Genomic DNA, 19,642 nt, shown 5'->3' on the forward strand with positions numbered 1-19,642 from the left:
CCAGGAAGTTGATGGAGGGAGATTCAATGATGGTGATGACATTGACTGTCATGGGAAGTGGTTACTTTCTCTTGTTGAAAATGACCATTGTCTGGCACGTGTGTGATGTGTATATTATTAGTCTGTTTATTGGCAAAATCTAAATGTTGCCTAACTCTCACTACATGCAGACATGGGATGCTTCGTTATTTAATAAAAGCAAAATACTGCAATGCTGGAAATCTGAAATAAAAACAGAAAATGCTGGAAAAACCCAGCAGATCTGGCAGCATCTGTGAAGAGAGAAACAGTTAAAATTTTGTGCTGCATGACTCTTCTTGAGAGCTAAAGAGAGAGAGAGATATGATGGATTTTATACTGTTTAAGATGGGGTGGAGCAGGTGGAGCAAAATGGAAGGTCAGTGGTAGGTTAGAGCCAGGAGAGATTTGACAAAAATGTTATGGGCGCAAGACAAAGAGAGTGTTCATGGTCGTGTTGAAGGCTAAAGAAGGTACCGATAGTGGCATAAGACAGCAGAATGTGTTTAATAGCAGGACAAGAGTCAACACTTTGTGAAAGCAAAATTTAAGAACAAGTGACAGATGGCTCTTTTGGGGAAGGGGACTGTAATAAGTTTTCGGAGGTGGAAGTCCCTTCACCTAAATTTCTTTATTTACAAGATCCAACTACACTATACAGAGCGCTCTCAGTACGTAGTCTACACGCGGAGTGTCAGAGGAACTGGCACGCCTGTTTAAGTACAGAGCATGGGGCTCCCTGATTGGATCATCAATTTGGCCTTTACTCAGGGAGTTCATATTCAAGCAGGCCAACCTCAATTGCCTGATTAAAATCGTTACAGGGGCAATGGGACGACAAAAATTGGATTTAAAAAGTGGGTCAAGATGTAGGAGAGAGTTCATGGTCTATGGTTGTTGAACTCAATGTCAAGACTAGAAGGCTGTGAAGTGCCTAACTGGAAGATAAGATGCTGCTCTTCCAGTTTGCATTGGGCTTCAATTTTGCTTTGTTATTTATTGCAAGTGGGACTGTGCAATCATCAACAGAAATTCCAACTTCTGACCTTAAGTTGGGGGGGAAGGTCATTGATAGAACAGCTGAAGATGCTTGGGCATCAGACGCTACACTGAGAAACCCCTCCAACAATGTCCTGGGCTGCGATGATGAACCTCCAACAACCAAAACCATCTTTGTTTGTGCAGGGTATGACTGCAACCATTGGCGAGCTCCCCCCCCCACCCTATTCTCACCAGGGTTACTCAGGCTCCTTGATGCTACACTGGATCAAATATTTTCATCATACCAAACACGGTCTCTCACCTCTTGAATTCAGCATTTCTGTCGTGTTTGAACCGAGGCTGAAATTAAGTCAACAAAATCATCTCATTGAACCAACTCATTTACTGAATGACGATTGGGAGGGAAATGAAAAATCTTAATTTTTATGAAATCGATAATCAGACGAGTGCAGAAAATCTCTGTGTGCAGCAGTCAGTGTGAAATAAATGATAGTTATTTTATGTTGATTTTCTGTGGGGTTTTTTCGTTTTACTTAGGAGTTAGTCAATCTGGTGTTGTCAGAGTTCACCGAAGAAGAGGATGTTTTGTTTTCTGTTGAGAAGACTCGTTGGCAGAACTCCCAACAGGCTGCTCCCGCTCTGTTCCTGGAAATTGGGTGTGGATCTGGTGCTATAGTTCTGAGTTTGCTGCATGTCTTCAAACAAGTAGGTATTGGCATTTTTTTTTTTCATTAAAGCCCTTTATTCAATTGATAATAGGTTTGAACTTTGTCATCACAATGTTAAAATCATTGCAATTAATTTGCCATACTTCCTTTATTCTGTTGGTTTATTTTAAAACGGTGTTGGCACTGGCTCACCCATTTCTTTTGAAGTTATGTGGAAAATGATATTCAGTGTTTACTTTTAAGTTTGTACCTTAATTCCTTTATCGTTTGGATATGCTGGCCTTGGAAAGGGTCCAGAGGAGGTTCACAAGAATGATCCCTGGAATAAAGAGCTTGTCGTATGAGGAACGGTTGAGGACTCTGGGTCTGTACTCGTTGGAGTTTAGAAGGATGAGGGGGGGATCTTATTGAAACTTACAGGATACTGCAAGGCCTGGATAGAGTGGACGTGGAGAGGATGTTTCCACTAGTAGGAAAAACTAGAACCAGAGGGCAGAGACTAAAGGTTATAGGGACGATCCTTTAAAACAGAGATGAGGAGGAATTTCTTCAGCCAGAGAGTGGTGAATCTGTGGAACTCTTTGCCGCAGAAGGTTGTGGAGGCCAGGTCACGGAGTGTCTTTAAGACAGAGATAGAAAGGTTCTTGATTGATAAGGGGATCAGGGGTTATGGGGAAAAGGCAGGAGAATGGGGATGAAAAAAATATCAGCCAAGATTGAATGGCGGAGCAGACTCGATGGGCCGAGTGGCCTAATTCTGCTTCTATGTCATCCTTAATGATCAACTTCAGCCAAAACAAGCAAGCTCGGTCATTCTGAAAACTTTATGTCTAATTTACGAACTCATAACATCTAACTAGAAATATTTTGGTAAGCCTGAAAAACATTTTCTCCTCCATATACTTTTCTGTTTTCACTTTCTTTTCGATGGCCGGAATTTTATGCACCACCCTCTGATAGGGGGACGTAAGTTGGGCAGAATGGCAGAGGGTACCATATCCGTTGTCTACCTGTCTCTGCTTGAATTTTACCAGTAGTGGGGAGGTGCTGGGTGGCTCGCCCATCCGTGATCCAATTGTGACCTTTAAGTATTCAATGAATGACTACTACAGGGCCTCTTCCTGCCCCCTCTGGTATTTTACTACCCGTGAGCTGTGCCCATGCCATGTGGCGAGTTTGTTGGATATATTCATAATATTCTGCATAAGATAAAGGTACACGGAGTTGGGGGTAAAGTGTTAGCGAGTATTGAGGATTGGCTATCTACCAGAAAGCAGAGAGTCGGAATAAGTGGGTGCTTTTCCGGTTGGCAATCAGTGACTAGTGGCGTGCCGCAGGGATCGGTGCTGGGGCCTCAACTATTTACCATATACATAGACGATCTGGATGAGGGGACCAAGTGTAGGGTAACAAAGTTTGCGGATGACACAAAGATGAGTGGGAAAGCAAATTGCGAGGAGGACACAGAGAGTCTGCAGAGAGATTTGGATAGGCTAAGTGAGTGGGCAAGGATCTGGCAGATGGAGCATAACGTTGGTAAGTGTGAGGTTATCCACTTTGGAAGGAATAATAGTAAAATGAACTATTATTTAAACGGTGAAAAATTACAACATGCTACTGTGCAGAGGGAGCTGGGGGTCCTTGTGCATGAATCACAAAAGCTCAGTTTGCAGGTGCAGCAGGTGATCAAGAAGGCAAATGGAATGTTGGCCTTTATCGCGAGGGGGATGGAGTATAAAAGCAGGGAGCTGCAACTGTACAGGGTACTGGTGAGGCCGCACCGAGAGTACTGTGTACAATTTTGGTCCCCTTATTTAAGAAAGGATATATTAGCTTTGGAGGGGGTACAGAGAAGGTTCACCAGGTTGATTCCGGAGATGAGGGGGTTGGCTTATGAGGAGAGATTGAGTAGACTGGGCCTGTATTCATTGGAGTTTAGACGGTTGAGGGGAGATCTTATAGAGACACATAAGATAATGAAGGGGCTCAACAGGGTAGAAGCAGCGAGGTTATTTCCACTTACAATGGAAACAAGAACTAGGGGATTTCGCCTCAAAATACGGGGGAGTCAATTTAGAACAGAGTTGAGGAGGAACTTCTTCTCCCAGAGGGTAGTGAATCTTTGGAATTCTCTGCCCAATGAAGTAGTAGAGGCTACCTCATTAAATGTGTTTCAGTCACAGATAGATTTTTAACCATTAAGGGAATTAAGGGTTATGGGGGGGCGGGCGGGTAAGTGGAACTGAACCCACTATCAGATCAGCCATGATCTTATTGAATGGCGGAGCAGGCTTGAGGGGCCAGATGGCCTACTCCTGCTCCTATTTCTTATGTTCTTATATTATTCTTATGATCGAACCGTAGGTTTGGTTTGGGAGGTTTATGGACCTCTTATTTCGGACACCCATTGCCTATGGAGGGACACCCCATCCCCCCAGCTGAAAGGGCAGCCCCCGGCTTGATCGCCCTCCCCATTGCTGTCCTCGCTCCTCCTGCTCTATCCTTTGCTAGGAGCTGCCTGACTGGCCCCGACTAGCCCACCCCATTCACCTATTTCTCCGCCTCCATCATTGGTCCTGGCCAGGAACCGGTGCAGTCCCAGGAGGCGACACAGTGGTTAACACTGCTGCCTCACAGCGCCAGGGACCCGGGTTCAATTCCTGCCTCGGATCACTGTCTGTGTGGAGTTTGCACATTCTCCCCGTGTCCGCATGGGTTACTTCCGGGTGTTCCAGTTACCTCCCACAGTCCAAAGATGTGCGGGTTAGGATGATTGGCCATGCTAAATTGACCCTCGTGTCTGGGGGATTAGGAGGGTAAATATGTGGGGGTTACGGGAAAAGGGCCTGGTCAATGGGGCCTGAATGTGGTCGATGCAGACTCAATGGGCCGAATGGCCTCCTTTTGCACTGTAGGGATTCTATGAAAAGTGGCCATTGCTCATAATGGTGCTTTTGGCCATCTGTTTAGCAGGCAGCTCTCAGAGACAGGATATCCTTCTCAAGGAAGGAGAAAACCACAATCTTAAGCAACCAATGACTTGGCAACCATAAGATCTGGTCGTGGCTTCCAGGGAAAGCAGAATGATATTCTCACGCCTGGTTTTCTGACCACTGCTTCCTCATTAAATTTCAATTTTCTTGTTTTCGTCCCTTCTATTTCTGTCTTATCCCTTCTCACCATTTCTGTCTCCCTGCTTCTCTGCTGACCTTTCATTCTGTCTCTCTACATTTCCTCTGCGTCCTCGCTATCTCTTGCCATACTTCCCTTCTCTGCACTCTTCCTTTGTCCCTTTTTCACCACCCTCCCTTCTTGTTTCGCTTTCCTCACCTCTCTTGCACTCATTCTTTCCCTATCCCTCCTCTGGGTGTCTGAAATAAAAACAGAAAATTCTAGAAGCACTCAGCAGATCTAGCAGCGTCTGTGGAGAGCGAATGAGTGTGTTGTTTCAGGTCAGTGATCTTTATGCAGCCAGACCTGCTGAGTGCTTCCACCATTTTCTGTTTTTATCTCTCATCCTCTTGTTGTTTCTCTTCTGATTCTTTGTTCTGTCTGTTAACTGATACGCAAATCCGATCTTTCCAGTGTGATTATTTCCTCATGCAACAATTTAAAGTTAAAAGTTAAAGTTTATTTATTAGTCACAAGTAGGCTTACATTAACACTGCAATGAGGCTACTGTGAAAATCCCCTAGTCGCCACACTCCGGCGCCTGTTCGGGTACACTGAGGGAGAATTTAGCATGGCCAATGCACCTAACCAGCGCGTCTTTGGACTGTGGGAGGAAACCGGAGCACCCAGTTTCCTCCCACAGTCTAAAGATGTGCGGGTTAGGTGGATTGGCTATGCTAAAATTGCCCCTTAGTGTCCTGAGATGCGTAGGTTAGAGGGATTAGCGGGTAAATGTGTAGGGATGTGGAGGTAGGGCTTGGGTGGGATTGTGGTCGGTGCAGACTCGATGGGCCAAATGACCTCTCTCTGCACTGTAGGGTTTCTGTGATTCACCCGGAGGAAACCCACGCAGACATGGAGAACGTGCAGACTCCGCATAGACAGTGACCCAAGCCAGGGGGGAATCGAACCTGGGTCCCTGGCGCTGTGAGGCAGCAGTGCTGACTACTGTGCCACCGTGCTGCCCCGACCACTGTGCCGCCCCAATTTCATTTGGTTTTCTGAATTCTGCCATTTAATTTCAACGTAAGCCTGCTGCCCTGTCCCAGTCTCCTGAAGTGTCATGTTGCTTCACTGCTTTTCCTTGTTGAATTGTTTTATTTTGCAGAGTTGTGCTGTGGCAGTGGATAAAAGTCCAGAAGCTGTGGACCTCACTAGACAAAATGCTGAGAGGTAATGAATAGGCTCCTTGGACCATATAGCATTGAAACATTGTTCATAATTTATCTCTAAATGATCAATATGCCATCAAATTATACATATTAACGTAACATGTATGTATTGCTGATTATGAACTGAGCGATAGTTTCTGGTGATCGAGTGTTGAATGTCATTTGACTAAGTTCAGTGACCGCAGGATGAGACATTAAACCAAGCTCCATATGCTCTCTCAGGTGGACATTAAGGATTTCATGGCACATTGAAGAAAAGCAGAGGAATTCCCATGATGTCCTGGCCAACATTTAATTCCTAAACCAATATTCTATGTAAGCTGATAATATTCCCAGCAACCGCAAGGTCCCAATGCAGGCCATGTACAAGTCAACCCCTTTAGGTTGCCTTGAGCATGCAACCATGGCCACATAATAGATTTAAAGGGGCCATATCACTCGCACACTCCAAATAAACGGGGGGCTGCAGAGGAGGTTCACTGAGTTGATTCCGGAGTTGAGAGGCTTGGCTTACGAGGAGAGACTGAGTAGACTGGGGCTATACTCATTGGAATTTAGAAGAATGAGGGGAGATCTTATAGAAACATAGAAGATTATGAAGGGAATAGATAAGATAGAAGCAGGATGGTCGTTTTCCACTGGCAGGTGAAACTAGAACTAGGGGGAATGGCCTCAAAATAAGGGGAAGCAGATTTAGGACTGAGTTGAGGAGGAACTTCTTCACACAAAGGGTTGTGAATCTGTGGAATTCCCTGCCCAGTGAAGCAGTTGAGACTACCTTATTGAATATTTTTAAGACAAGGATAGATAAATTTTTGAATCATAAAAGAATTAAGGGTTATGGTGAGCGGGCGGGTAAGTGGAGCTGAGTCCATGAAAAGATCAGCCATGATTTTATTGAATAGTGGAGCAGGCTCGAGGGGCGGCCTACTCATAGAATCGTAGAATCCCACATGCAGAAGGAGGCCATTCGGCCGATCGAGTCTGTACTGACCACAATCCCACCCAGGCCCTATCCCCATAACCCCATGCATTTACCCTAGTTCGTCCCCTGACCCTAAGGGTCAATTTAGCATGGCCAATCCACCTAACTCGCACATCTTTGGACTGTGGGAGGAAACCCACAGGGAAAACATGCAAACTCCACACAGAAAGTGACCCAAGCCGGGAATCAAACCTGGGTCCCCAATGCTGTGAGGCAGCAGTGCTAACCACTGTGCACCATGCTGCCCCTTGTTCTCCCTACTCTCCCTAACCCTACTCCTGATCCTTGTTCTTATGTAAAAGTTAAAGAGAACAGGGTCCACTATCAACATCATTAAAACAGATTACCTGATCCTTAATGTCATTATTGTTAGCTGCCAGAGTATGAGGGAGAAATGGACCGTGATGCTTCTGTTTCTGGGCCCCTTATTCATCCTTCCCTTTAACCACCCCTTCAATCATGCATGATATGTTTTTCCCTTTCCAGCTTCATCAATCAGTTCAGCAAACAATCACACAAAGGTCTAACGCCCATTGTTGGCATCTGCTTACATTGTCGGATGTTTTGGCAGCATGCGTCATTAGTATCAACAGCAACCAAGATATAATGCAGTGTTAATCCTGCAGATGATCTCACTATGACTATTAGACAAATCAGAGAGTACAAATTTCACTTCAACAGCATCATGTAATATTATTAATTTGGCAGGAAGATATCCCATTGGTTATTTATAACACTGTGGACAATAACACTGATTTAACACATTCTGCGCATTGCACAATATGGACACAGCGACAGCTAAGATGTTGCAAGGTGCGGCGTGGAGTAAACCAGATAAACTACACAAGATCTTTTCTGTTCTGTAGAAAAAGTAGAAGACTTTCTCCTGCCTGGGTGCATGATATTATTCAATATAATTATTTCGTACCAGGAGTATAATTGGATTCTATATTATCAGTAAGCTCACAGGACAGAAAGATCAAATGACCCCTGAGCAACAAAGTGGAATGATTGAACAGCATAGACCTTCACTGTCAGTGAGAAGTGCTGGAGCCTCACAGCACCGGGGACCCGGGATCGATTCCCGGCTCGGGTCACGGTCTGTGTGGAGTTTGCACATTCTCTGTGTCTGCGTGGCCTTCCTCCGGGTGCTCCGGTTTCCTCCCACAGTCCAAAGATGTGTGGGTTACGTTGATTGGCCATAAAATATAGGAGCAGAATTAGGCCATTCGGCCCATCAAGTCCGCTCCACCATTCAATCATGGCTAATAGGCTCCTCATACCCATTTTCCTGCCTTCTCCCCATAACCTTTTAACCCATTACCAATTAAAAATCTGTCCAACTCCTCCTTAAGTTTACTCATTGTAAATTTACTAAATTGCTAAATTGACCCTTGTTTTGGGGGATTAGCAGGGTAAATATGTGGGGTTACGGGGATAGGGTGGGATTGTTGTCCGTGCAGGCTCGATGAGCCAAATGGCCTCCTTCTGGACTGTAGTGATTCTATGATTCTATGAGCTCTTCGGTGTCTCTGTGTGACACAACGTTTAAGAGGCCAGAGCACAAAGACTGAATGGTTCACTATTGTATCTGCTTTCTTGATTAGCAAGTTTGAAAACTCTGCAAGTTTCTGTTTCTCACTGCAGTATATTTCAATATCTAATATGCAATATAACAAGCTCAAAAGCACCAAGATAGAGTGGGATAATAGGTTATAAAAGGACACGATAAAATCTTGTAAAGTTAATACAACCATACCACTCTGACTTCCCTTGTACCAACCCACAATATACTCCAAATGACAATCGCTCCTTTTATGCTAATGATGCTATCCTCGGGATTTGTCAACAGACATGTACCAGCAGCTCGGGAAAAATGTACACTGAATTGTTGATCTGAATTTTTCAGAGAAGAATGATTGGTAAAATATAAAGAAAAGACTCTGGAGAATTATGTGCAGTGTAGAACAGGTAACTGATTTACTGTGATTCCATTACACATTTGTGTCCTAGCAATTTCATGCCACAAAGTCTGCTTAGTAAACTTATATAAGCAACAAAATAAACTGAACTCCAGCCATGATTCCATCCTCTGTTCGCCAGATAATTATGGATGACAAAGGCCAACTATTCTAGCTGATCTCATCCATTCTGATGACATGTTAGGGGGAGGGGGAGGCCATTCGGCCCCTTGAGCCTGCTCAGCACCAAGAAGTCAATTCATGTTGGAAAAGTGGCTACAAAGAAACCACTATAGTTACCAAACAATTCAACTCTGTAGCTAATACAACTGTACCATTCTGGCTTCAACCCACGATATACCACAAATGGCATCTGCTCCTTTTACACTAATTATACTATCCTCAAGATTTGCCAACAGACACATACCAGCAACTCAGGAAAAATGTACATTGAATTGTTGATCTGAATTTTTCAGAGAAGAATGTTTGGTTCCAAACAAGCTCGGTACGGCCTTAATTCAAGAACTGGATTGTTTCCCCTTCCCACAGAGGCTGGCATACAAATTGTGCAAGTTGAACATTGTGAAATCCCGGCCGATCTGGGGGTGAGCGCAGGATAATGTAGAGATTTGTAAAACCTTTCATAGAATCCTACAGTGCAGAAAGAGGCCATTTGGCCCATCGAGTCTGCACCAACCACAATCCCACCCAGGCCCTATCCACATATCCCTACATGTTTACCCACTAACCCCTCTAACCTATGCATCCCGGGACATTAAGGGGCAATTTAGCATGGCCTATCAACCTAACCCGCACATCTTTGGACTGTGGGAGGAAACTGGAGGACCCAGAGGAAACCCACGCAGACACGGGGAAAATGTGCAAACTCCACACAGACAGCGACCCGAGCCGGGATTCGAACCCAGATCTCTGGAGCTGTGAAGCAGCAGTACTAACCACTGTGCTACCGTGCCGCCCCTTTCTTTAAGTAATCTCCGAGTGACAAATAGGAATTTAATTCCCAGACTTTGCAAGAGTAATAAAGTGGGTGATAGTGAGTCAACACTTTGTCTTCATCAATCCCGGTTTTTAGTTTCTTATATTTGTTTTGAAGACTCCCAGGATTCTCTGGTATATCAACATCTCATCAGAATTGTCTCTACTTTAGGGCATAATAAGAATTTAGGCTGCTATAAATGTGCTACTTTAATTTCAAAAGCGAATTTTGAGACAGGTACAGTATTTAATTTCGTGGTACTAAACCTTAAAAATGACCAACGTTAACCCCTCCTCCTCCCCCCCCCCCCCCCCCAACCAACACTATCCCCGTCTCCTTACTTCACACCCTCACTCCCTCAACTCACACCCCACATTCTCAACTCCTGATCTCAACTCCCCCCCCCCCCCACCATTACAAACACTCACCCCCTCATCTCACCCCCCCTCCCCAATCCCACGTCCTCCCACCACACCACACTTCACATTTCCCACCCCCTCGCCTCACTGCCCCACAAAAGCTGGCCATTCAATCCAACTGCTGTCTGCCAATGTTTTTGCTGCATCTGAGTCTTCACTGACCTTACTTCATTGAACACCATCGCATCTCCATTCCTTTCTGTCTCATTTACTTATCTGTCTGCTCCTTAAAGACATCTGTACTAATCACCTCAACTACTCCGCATAGCAACAAGAAGACATGGACCAGTTAGCCACCTATTTTCCCCACCTTCAGCTGCTATTGCCCCAAACCCTCGAGATCACCTGGAGAGGGTTGGCAGTGGTCTCAGAGGCAGACTAATGAAGTCCTTTTAAGGAGGAAGGGTGGAGGGGTAACAGTCACTGCCTCCAACCTATTTTAATCCTTGGCCTCATTTAAGGCCTAAACAAAGAAGTTAAGTTAGATCTTTAGAATTCCCCTGGTTCCATTAATTCAGACTGTTCCTTTTCTAATGCTTGCAGCAGATTTCCCAGAGCAGCTCTGACTTGTCCTTCCCTCGCAAAAGCAGATGACCAGAAGCCCACACTAAAGAGAAAAAGGAAGGCATGAGTGTATATAGCACATTCTCTGACCTCGGGGTCTCACAAAACACTTTACAGCTAATGAAGTGTTTTTGAAGTGTAACCGCTGGTGTAATGTGGGAAACATATTTTGCACACAGCAAAATCACACAAGCAACAATGTGATAATGACCATGATCATCTGTTTTTAGTAACACTGATTGAGGGATAAGAATCAACTCCAACAATAGCTCGCTTGAATAGCTCCAAATTCAACCCAGGCAGGTGGACTTTGGTCAAGACATTGCCGTGGGGAGTGAACCAAGGAATGGCTGTCCACCAAACTTTTGTTTTTCAAACTTTTGAACTTGAACAATAGCTTTGCAGTTAACTGTTTCCTAATGTATTTTCCGTGGCAACGCCTCTACCAATCAGGGACCAACGGCCAACCAATTAGCACTCTCTGTTCATGCAGTACACATTATTATTCCCTATCTTGTATGTAGTCTTGTGATCTGTCCTGATGAGTGTAAAGCAAAAAGCTTAAACAACATGTCTCTTTTACCAGCAATCCTCAAATTCTGTCCTTCCAAATGACTATTTATAAACAAGTTCTTATTCCGTATCAGTCGGCAGTAAATGATTTGTAAGTTACAATGAATTAAAGTGTTTTGATGGTATCTTCTTTATTTTCAACCATACTGTCATTTTAACCATGCGCATGTGAACCCAGATAACAAATTTGCATGCTCGTCAAGATTCCAAGTATTTTTATTTAATTTGTTTCCACTCTGGCAGAAAAGAGAAATATTTTCACCATACAAGGAACTGATTGTTGTGAAAATATCAGATTGCACAATGTGTTTTTGTTCTGTTCTCGTTGAGACCTGTTTTTGGGACTGCAAAATCTGGCCTTGGGTGTCATACGGCATTCAGCGCTGCTGCTGTTGCTATTCAGAGGATTCTGGAATGCGAGTGTATCTCCATTCTTAGACACAGCATTTGAAGGTGTTTATGGAGCAGGTGGGGGTAAGCAGGCAGGTCCAGTACCCCTCGAAAGGTAGGAAAATGTCCAAGCAGACACTGCAGCATGCCTTGAGGGAGATGACCGACAATTGGATCTATACTGAAGGAGAGAATACAAGAACATCAGGAAACAAAAATATAAGCTGGAATTCTCCGACCATTCGCGCTGGTGGGACTCTCTGGTCCCGCCAGCAGTGTCCCCCCACCGCCCGTGGGTTTCCCGCCACGTGGGGTGATGTCACGAGGAATTCCCATTGACAGCGGCGGGACCAGAGAATCCCGCCGCGAGCAAATAATATGCCATCTCCCCCCCCCAGCAGGAAAGACGCAGCTGGGAGGCTGGAGAATCTCACCCATAATCTCAGCATGATTGCAAAAAGCAGTCTTGGTTAAATATTTGAAGAGGTAACCGAGAGAGTAGATAAGGGTAATGCAGTAAATGTAACTTATCTAGATTTTCATAAGGCCTTCAGTAACATTTCACTAATAAAAATGTCAAAGAAGGTGGGGTTAGAGGACAAGTGGCAAAATGGATTGCTAGCTGGCGACAAAACAGAAAACAGAGAGTACTGAGGGTAATTATTCTGAATGACAGAAGGTGGAATTTTCCCATTTTGAGACGAAGTGCCGTGGCGGGGCTGAGAACATGGAGTGTTACCAAATCTTCCCGCCCCAAGCTTCATTAGTTATACACCCGGGTGTTTTACGCCGTTTCAGTGGTAGGGCAGGTCTGGATGGCACGTCATCTGCTGTGTTGTCCCGATGTCATGTTGAAAAGGTGCCCAGCATCACTGACCCACTATTGAAGAAAGAAGGTGGACTTCCTGAGAATGAAGGTCGATTGTTGGGAGCACTCTGAGACCAGAAAACGGATCTCCTGAGAACAAAGATGGATCTCCAGGGATATTCTGAAACTGGAAGATGGACCTCCGCCACGGCACCAAATCGGGAAGGCCCACATGCAGACACACCCCTGACCCACAAATGTGGCGCTTCCGGAGTGCCGACGGAGCCTTGGGAGAATTCCGCCCATGGTGTTCCATGAGGATCAATGCCCAGATCACAGTATTGCACAATTTTCTATTCACAATTTGGGATCAAAAAAGGCCAGGATTTTCCGCCCCGGTCACGTTGGGGAAGTTCAGTGACTGGGGCGTAATATATCGTGAGAAGTGCAAAGGCACGATGTGGAAAGCATGATGCAATCGCAGGGAAAGTTTTACCACGCCTGATCCTACGGCATTCTTTGTGAGCTTGAGGTTCAGTGTCACCGGAGGTAGGGCAGTTGGGATGGGTGGTGGCAACCACACCGCAAAGCTGCAGAGAGAGCGCACTGAAAATATCTGGAATGAGTGGTGCTAGCCCTGTACATAGTGGGAGATTTCCCCATTCCCTGCAAGATCCAGGCATGACTGATATGTTCAGTCACCGTGAAGGGACACCATCAATTTGCTGGGAACCTTGCACAAAATATATGGTGGAAGTCCTGAACTGGGTACCCTGCCTTTATCTTGTGCCGGAAGCAGGTTTTCACTTCAGAATTACAGGAACAAAGCTCATCAGAACAAGGAGCCACAGAAAGGGTGCAATTAGTGGAAGTTTATTTGGTGAACGTTATGTACAATTGTTCAACACCAGTGCCCATGCTGTGCAAGAGCTTCTTAACCTTTCCAACCCTGTCACTATGTCTTGGTGCATCCCCAACATCCACAGCGGAGATGGGGGCAGCCTGCTGCCTTCCACCCCCTGTTGTTTGTAATGACCTTGGCAGGTGTCCTCTGGAGGGGCAGGATCAGGGGGGCCCCCTGCCTGCCTTGAGGCAGTGTCACCCTCCCCGACCTGTGGAGCTGAAACTGAAGCGGTCACAGAAACAGGGGGATTCAGGTGGAACAATCCTGGAGTCAATTCAGTGGATGGCCCCGGGGTATGCACCAGCTGATCCTCACTATAAGTAACCGAAGGCTTCCTCTTTAAGATAGAGGGACTGCTGGAGTGAGCTTGAGAAGCCCCACCATCCTCTGGCATTGGCACTTGTGGATACAGAAAGTGCCTCTACTGTGGTGTGCATTTCCTGCAGCAGTGCAGAACGGAAGTCTTGGACCAAGATCTCCACCCTAGCTATGTTGACCTCAGTGTGTTGGAGCGGTGGCACAATCATCTCAGACATAAGGCGAATGGCCTCCTCCGTGCAACTTTTAAATCCAAGGAGTGTACAGACATCCCTTCCTGATTTTCTCTCCTTTGCCTTTGGAGTTCCAACAACTGAGACAAGACTGAATCCAGAGGCTCGTCATCTGACTGAGACTCAGCAAATTCCTGGCCTCCAGCAATCCTCTGAGTGCCGGTAACCTGAGATGACCCTGCCTCCTAGATCTCTGAAGGCGGAAAGGCAGGTTAATCGGGTGGTGAAAGAGACATATGGCACACTCGCCTTTATCAATCGGGGTATAGATTACAAAAGCAGATAGGTCATGATGGAGTTGTATTGGTGAGGCCACAGCAGTTCTGGTCGCCACATTATAGGAAGGACGTGAATGCACTGGAAGGGATGCAGCAGAGATTCACCAGGATGCTGCCTGGGATGAAGCATTTAAGTTATGAAGAGAGATTGGACAGGCTTGGGTTGTTTTCGTTGGAGCAGAGAAGACTGAGAGGTGACCTGATTGAGATGCTCAAGGTTATGAGGGGCATGGACAAGGTGGATAGGGAGCAGCTGTTCCCCTTAGTTGAAGAATTAGTTATGAGGGGACACAAGTTAAAAGTGAGGGCAGGAAAAACATTTTTACCCAGAGGGTGGTGACGGTCCAGAATGCATTGCCTGGGAGTGTGGTGGAGGCAGAATGCCTCACATCCTTTAAAAAGTACCTGAATGAGTACTTGGCACACCATGATATTCAAGGCTATGGGCCAAGTGCTGGCAAGTGGTATGAGGTGGGCAGGTGAGGGCCTTTCGTGCATCAGTGCAGGCTCAATGTACCGAAGGGCCTCTTCTGCACTGTAGCATTCTGTGATTCTCCGCCTGCTGTGGATCTGACAGTGTGATGTGCTCACCAGATTGTGACCCCAAGGCTGCTCGAAAATTAGATCCCACCAATGTGTGTGTCTGCACTGGTGAAAGGTGTTAGCACTGTGAGCTGGGCTGCTTAGACTGGAGCGAAAGGTTCGCCGGAAACACTAGCTGAGCAATGGGCCACCTACAAAACAGAAATGTTCCAAACCCAGTCAAGGATATTCCCTTGAAAGGAAAGGTAAGGCAAATAAATCCAGAGCTCTCTGGATGAAAAAAGATGTAGAAATTAAGTTTAGGAAGAAGAAGTGAGCTTATGACCAGCGCCAGGTAAATACAGTTGAGTACCAAGAGGAATGCAGGAGGTTCAGAGGGGAGGTGGGAAAGCGCATTAGAGAAGCAAAGGGGGTTTTGACAAAAGACTGGAAGCCAACATAAAGAGGAACCTCTAAAAGGGAAATAGTTTTTACTAATTTGCTTGAGTTTAATGAGGAGACAACAGAGGAGGTCGATGAGGGTAATGTTGTTGATGTGGTGTACATGGACTTTCAGAAGGCATTCAATACAGTGCCACATAACAGACATATGAGGAAAGGTATGGCTCATGGAATAAAAGGAATAATACAACTTGGATACAAATAGACTAAGTAATAGGAAGCGGAGAGTAACGGTCAATGGATAGTTTCGGGCTAGTGGTGTTCCCCAGAGGTCAGCTTTGGAACCCTTGCTTTTCCTGATATATATTAATGTTCTAGATCCTAGTGTGCAGGCAACAATTTCAAAGTTTGCAGATGACACAAAACTTAGAATTATTGTAAATTGTGAAGAAGGCGCTGGCCTCATGGTATTATCGCTAGACTATTAATCCAGAAACTCAGCTAATGCCCTGGGCAGATGGTGGAATTTGAATTCAATTTTTAAAAATCTGGAATTAAAAATCTACTGATGACCACAAAACCATTGTCGATTGTAAAAATCCATTTGGTTCACTAATGTCCTTTAGGGAAGGAAATCTGCCCTTACCCGGTCTGGCCTACATGTGATTCCAGAGCCACAGCAATGTGGTTGACTCTTGAACAAAGGAGACACGGGATGGGCAATAAACGCTGGCCAGCCAGCAACACCCATGTCCCACGAATGAATATTAAAACAAAAGACAGAGAATTTCAAAGGGACATCGACAAGTTGGTGGAGTGGGTAGATAAGTGACAGACAAAGTTCAATGTGGAGAAGTGTGAGGTGATGCATTTTGGTAGGAAGAACATGGCGAGACAATACAAAACGAGGGGTAAAATTCCTAAAGGGGTACAGGAGTAGAAGGATCTGGGTGTCTATGTGCATAGATCATTGAAGATGACAGGACAGGTGGAGAGAGCAGTTAATAAAGCATATAGTATCCTGGGCCTTATTAATCTGGGCATAGAGAACAAGAACAAGGAGCAAAAACAGAAAATGCTGGAAAATCTCAGCAGATCTGACAGCATCTGTGGGGAGAGAATAGAGCCAACATTTCGAGTCTAGATGACTCTTCATCCCAGTTCTGACAAGGCATTAGTTAGACCTCAGCTGGAATATTGTGGACAGTTCTGGGTGCCACAAAATAGGAAGGGTGCGAACACATTGGAGAGAGCGCAGAAGAGGTTTGCAATAATGGTTCCAGGGATGAGAAACTTCAGTTGAGAGGATAGATTGGAGAGATTGGGACTGTTCTCCTTGGAGACCAGAAGGCTAAGAGGAGGTTTGATAGAGATGTTCAAAATCATGAGGGGGACTGGACAGGGTAGATAGGGAGAAACTGTTTCCACTCGTAAAAGGGTCAAGATGAGAGGACACAGATTTAAAGTGATTTGCAAAAGAAGCAAATGTGATGTGATAAAGAAAACTTTTCACACAGCGAGTGGCTCAGGTCTAGAATGTGCTACCTGGAAATGTAGTGGAGGCAGGTTCAATTGAGGCATTCAAGAGGGCATTAGATGATTACTTGAATAAAAACAATATGGAGGGGTACGGGGAAAAGGCAGGAGAATGGCATTAAGTCATAATGTTCATTTGGAGAGCTGGCCTCCATCTACGCCATAACAATTATGTGATATACATCTGTTCTGCCATGCAGTTAGATCATACATGATCTAGTCACCTCTCCGAATAGCTGTTTCTTTAGCATAGTGAGAGTTTTTGTCTGATTACACTTCAATGAAGTACTTTGGGGCTTTTTCCTATGTTAAAGTGGCTATATAAGTGCAAGCTATTATTCCAATATCGTAATTTACCTTTTTAAATAGATAAATTTGTCATTTCATATATGACCTGAGTTAGACAGAGTGTATATTCTTCAATCCCAGATGACCTTGTAATGGCACATGATACATTCCAGTACATACTCATTGTCCAACCTCTAGGTCTTGCCCCATTTTCATTCATGGAAATGATCAGTGATGTTGAACTCAAGGAAAACCCTTGGATTAAAATCGGGTTCAATTCCAGCCTTGGGTGACTGTCGATGCAGAGTTTGCACATTCTCTGCCTGGGCCCGGTTACCTCCCACAGTCCAAAGCTGTGCAGCTTAGGTGGATTGGCCATACTAAATTGCCCCTTAGTTTCCCAAGATGTAGAGGTTAGGGGGATTAGCAGGATAAATGCATGGGGTTTGCAGGTAGGGCCTGGGTGGGATGCCCAGTCAGAGAATCAGTGCTGACATGATGGGCCGAATGGCCTCCTGCGCTGTAGGGATTCTGATGATTAGAGAACAGCCTGGAGTACATTGGAATAATCACATGTAGAGGTAACAAAGGATGAGGATTTCAGCAGCAGCTGAGCGGAGGTGGGATGCAGGAGGATGGCATTATGGAAATGAAAATAGGCAAACTTAGTAATGGCGCGAAGGTGAGGTTGGAATCTTGGGGGTTAAATATGACACTGACCTTGTGAACAGACTGGCTCAGCCTCAAACAGTTGCTTTGCAGAGGGTTTGGGGTCATTAGTTCCAGAACAGATTTTGGAGCGGGGACAATATTTCCAGTATTTAATTGGAGGAAATTTTTAATCCAGTACAGATGTTGGACAAGCAGACTGATGATTTTCACACTGGAAGAGCTCATAGAATTATAGAATTCCCACAGTGCAGAAGGAGGCCAGTTGGCCCATCAAGCCGGCACCAATCACACACCCTATTCCCTTAACTCCATGGTATTTACCCTGCAAATCCCCCTGACTCGAAGGAGCAATTTAGCATGGCCAATCCACCTAATCTGCACATCTTTGGAGTGTGGGAGGAAACCCACGATGACCTGGGGAGAACGTGCAAACGCCACACTGCCAATGATCCGAGGCCAGAACTGAACCCAGGTCCCTGGAGCAATGAGGCTGCAGTGTGAACCCACTGTGCCACCGTGCAACCCCAGTTGAAAGCGGTGGTGATGATGCAGAGCTGGTATTGTCAGTGTACATAGAAAGTAGAAGCACGAGGAGGCCATTCGGCCCTTTGAGCCTGACCACCATTCATTTGGATCATGGCTGATCATCAAATTCAATATCCTGATCCTGCCTCCCCCCCCCCCCCCATATCCCCTAATCCCCCCTAGTCTCAAGAACTATAACTAATTTCTTCGTGAGAAAGCTTGGGGCTGGCTATCTCGTCAGTAACATCAGAATGCAGGGTAGCGTGCTTGAGCTTAAGGAGAGCGAATTGCTTTAAAAAAGGCAACGATAAAGGAACTGTGAAATATATTTTTTAAGTATCATACTGTTGAAGGCGCTGAGAACACAAATTCCAGATCATCTGCTTCTGCTCTGCAGTGAGCGGACGAGATAGGGCCTCCCGTGCAAGACTGTGAATCTGCAAAGAGTGGAGAAGAAGACAAACATGTGGAAACGGACTTTCCGGGTGGCATTTTCCGAGGTGCAGCATGTAAATGAAAAAATGAGAAGGGATGACGGAAAGGATGCAGGAGCAGACTCGATGGGCCGAGTGGCCTAATTCTGCTCCTATGTCGTATTGTCTTAATATGAGAAAAATCAAGAGTGTGGCAAATTGGAGCACGATGATTTCTTGATCCTTGTTCCTGCAGGGAAAGGTCCCGCACACTGGGAATGTACGCAGGCTGAATCAATCCTTCCTTGAATGGAAAATCAAATTTGACTTACTGATTTGTCTCAAGCTAGTGAATCTGATTATTAAAGTACACATATTTTAGGAGAGGCCACTTCTTTCTCTATTTTCATAGATAACATGGATACAGATCGTGCACTGCCATAATCATTTTTTGCTGCTTGCATCTGCAGATTGTGTGTTCAACACAGGCTTCAAGAACTGCAGCTTGATGTACTATCAGGTGAGTCAAACTAAAAGGGTCGGAAGTTATCATTTTAACTTGGTGTTTGTGCATTTTAACTTTCTGTCCTTCAGGGAACACCTCTCCTCCCTTATTTTATTAGCATGGCAAAAATGGGATTGAGCTGGTGCCATCATTGGAGTTTAGAAGATACCACTCTGCGTTTTGCAGCAGGATTCCCTCTCTTAACTTGAGTAGACTCCTGGGACATGAGAAAGATTGTCCCCAGAGCTTGGTCTGTAGCGCACTTTGCTGGGGGTTTTGGAAAACAGTAAGAAGTCTCACAACACCAGGTTAAAGTCC

General features: G+C 45.3%; 1 protein-coding gene across 5 annotated transcripts in view; it reads left to right on the plus strand.

The window, feature by feature from the left end:
* Window positions 1–19,642, plus strand: part of hemk1 (HemK methyltransferase family member 1) — a 125,801-nt gene that overhangs the window by 52,845 nt on the left and 53,314 nt on the right. For all 5 annotated transcript variants that reach the window (XR_013497490.1, XR_013497491.1, XM_078209951.1 and 2 more), the window contains exons 5-7: window positions 1,558–1,725; window positions 5,968–6,032; window positions 19,290–19,339. Coding sequence is in view for 3 of the 5 variants with exons in the window: in XM_078209951.1 (XP_078066077.1) it covers window positions 1,558–1,725; window positions 5,968–6,032; window positions 19,290–19,339 (283 nt within the window). In the remaining 2 variants the exon portion in view is untranslated. The remainder of the gene's footprint in view (window positions 1–1,557; window positions 1,726–5,967; window positions 6,033–19,289; window positions 19,340–19,642) is intronic.

This window comes from Mustelus asterias, chromosome 3 (assembly GCF_964213995.1).
Source record: "Mustelus asterias chromosome 3, sMusAst1.hap1.1, whole genome shotgun sequence".
Lineage (NCBI taxonomy): Eukaryota > Metazoa > Chordata > Chondrichthyes > Carcharhiniformes > Triakidae > Mustelus > Mustelus asterias.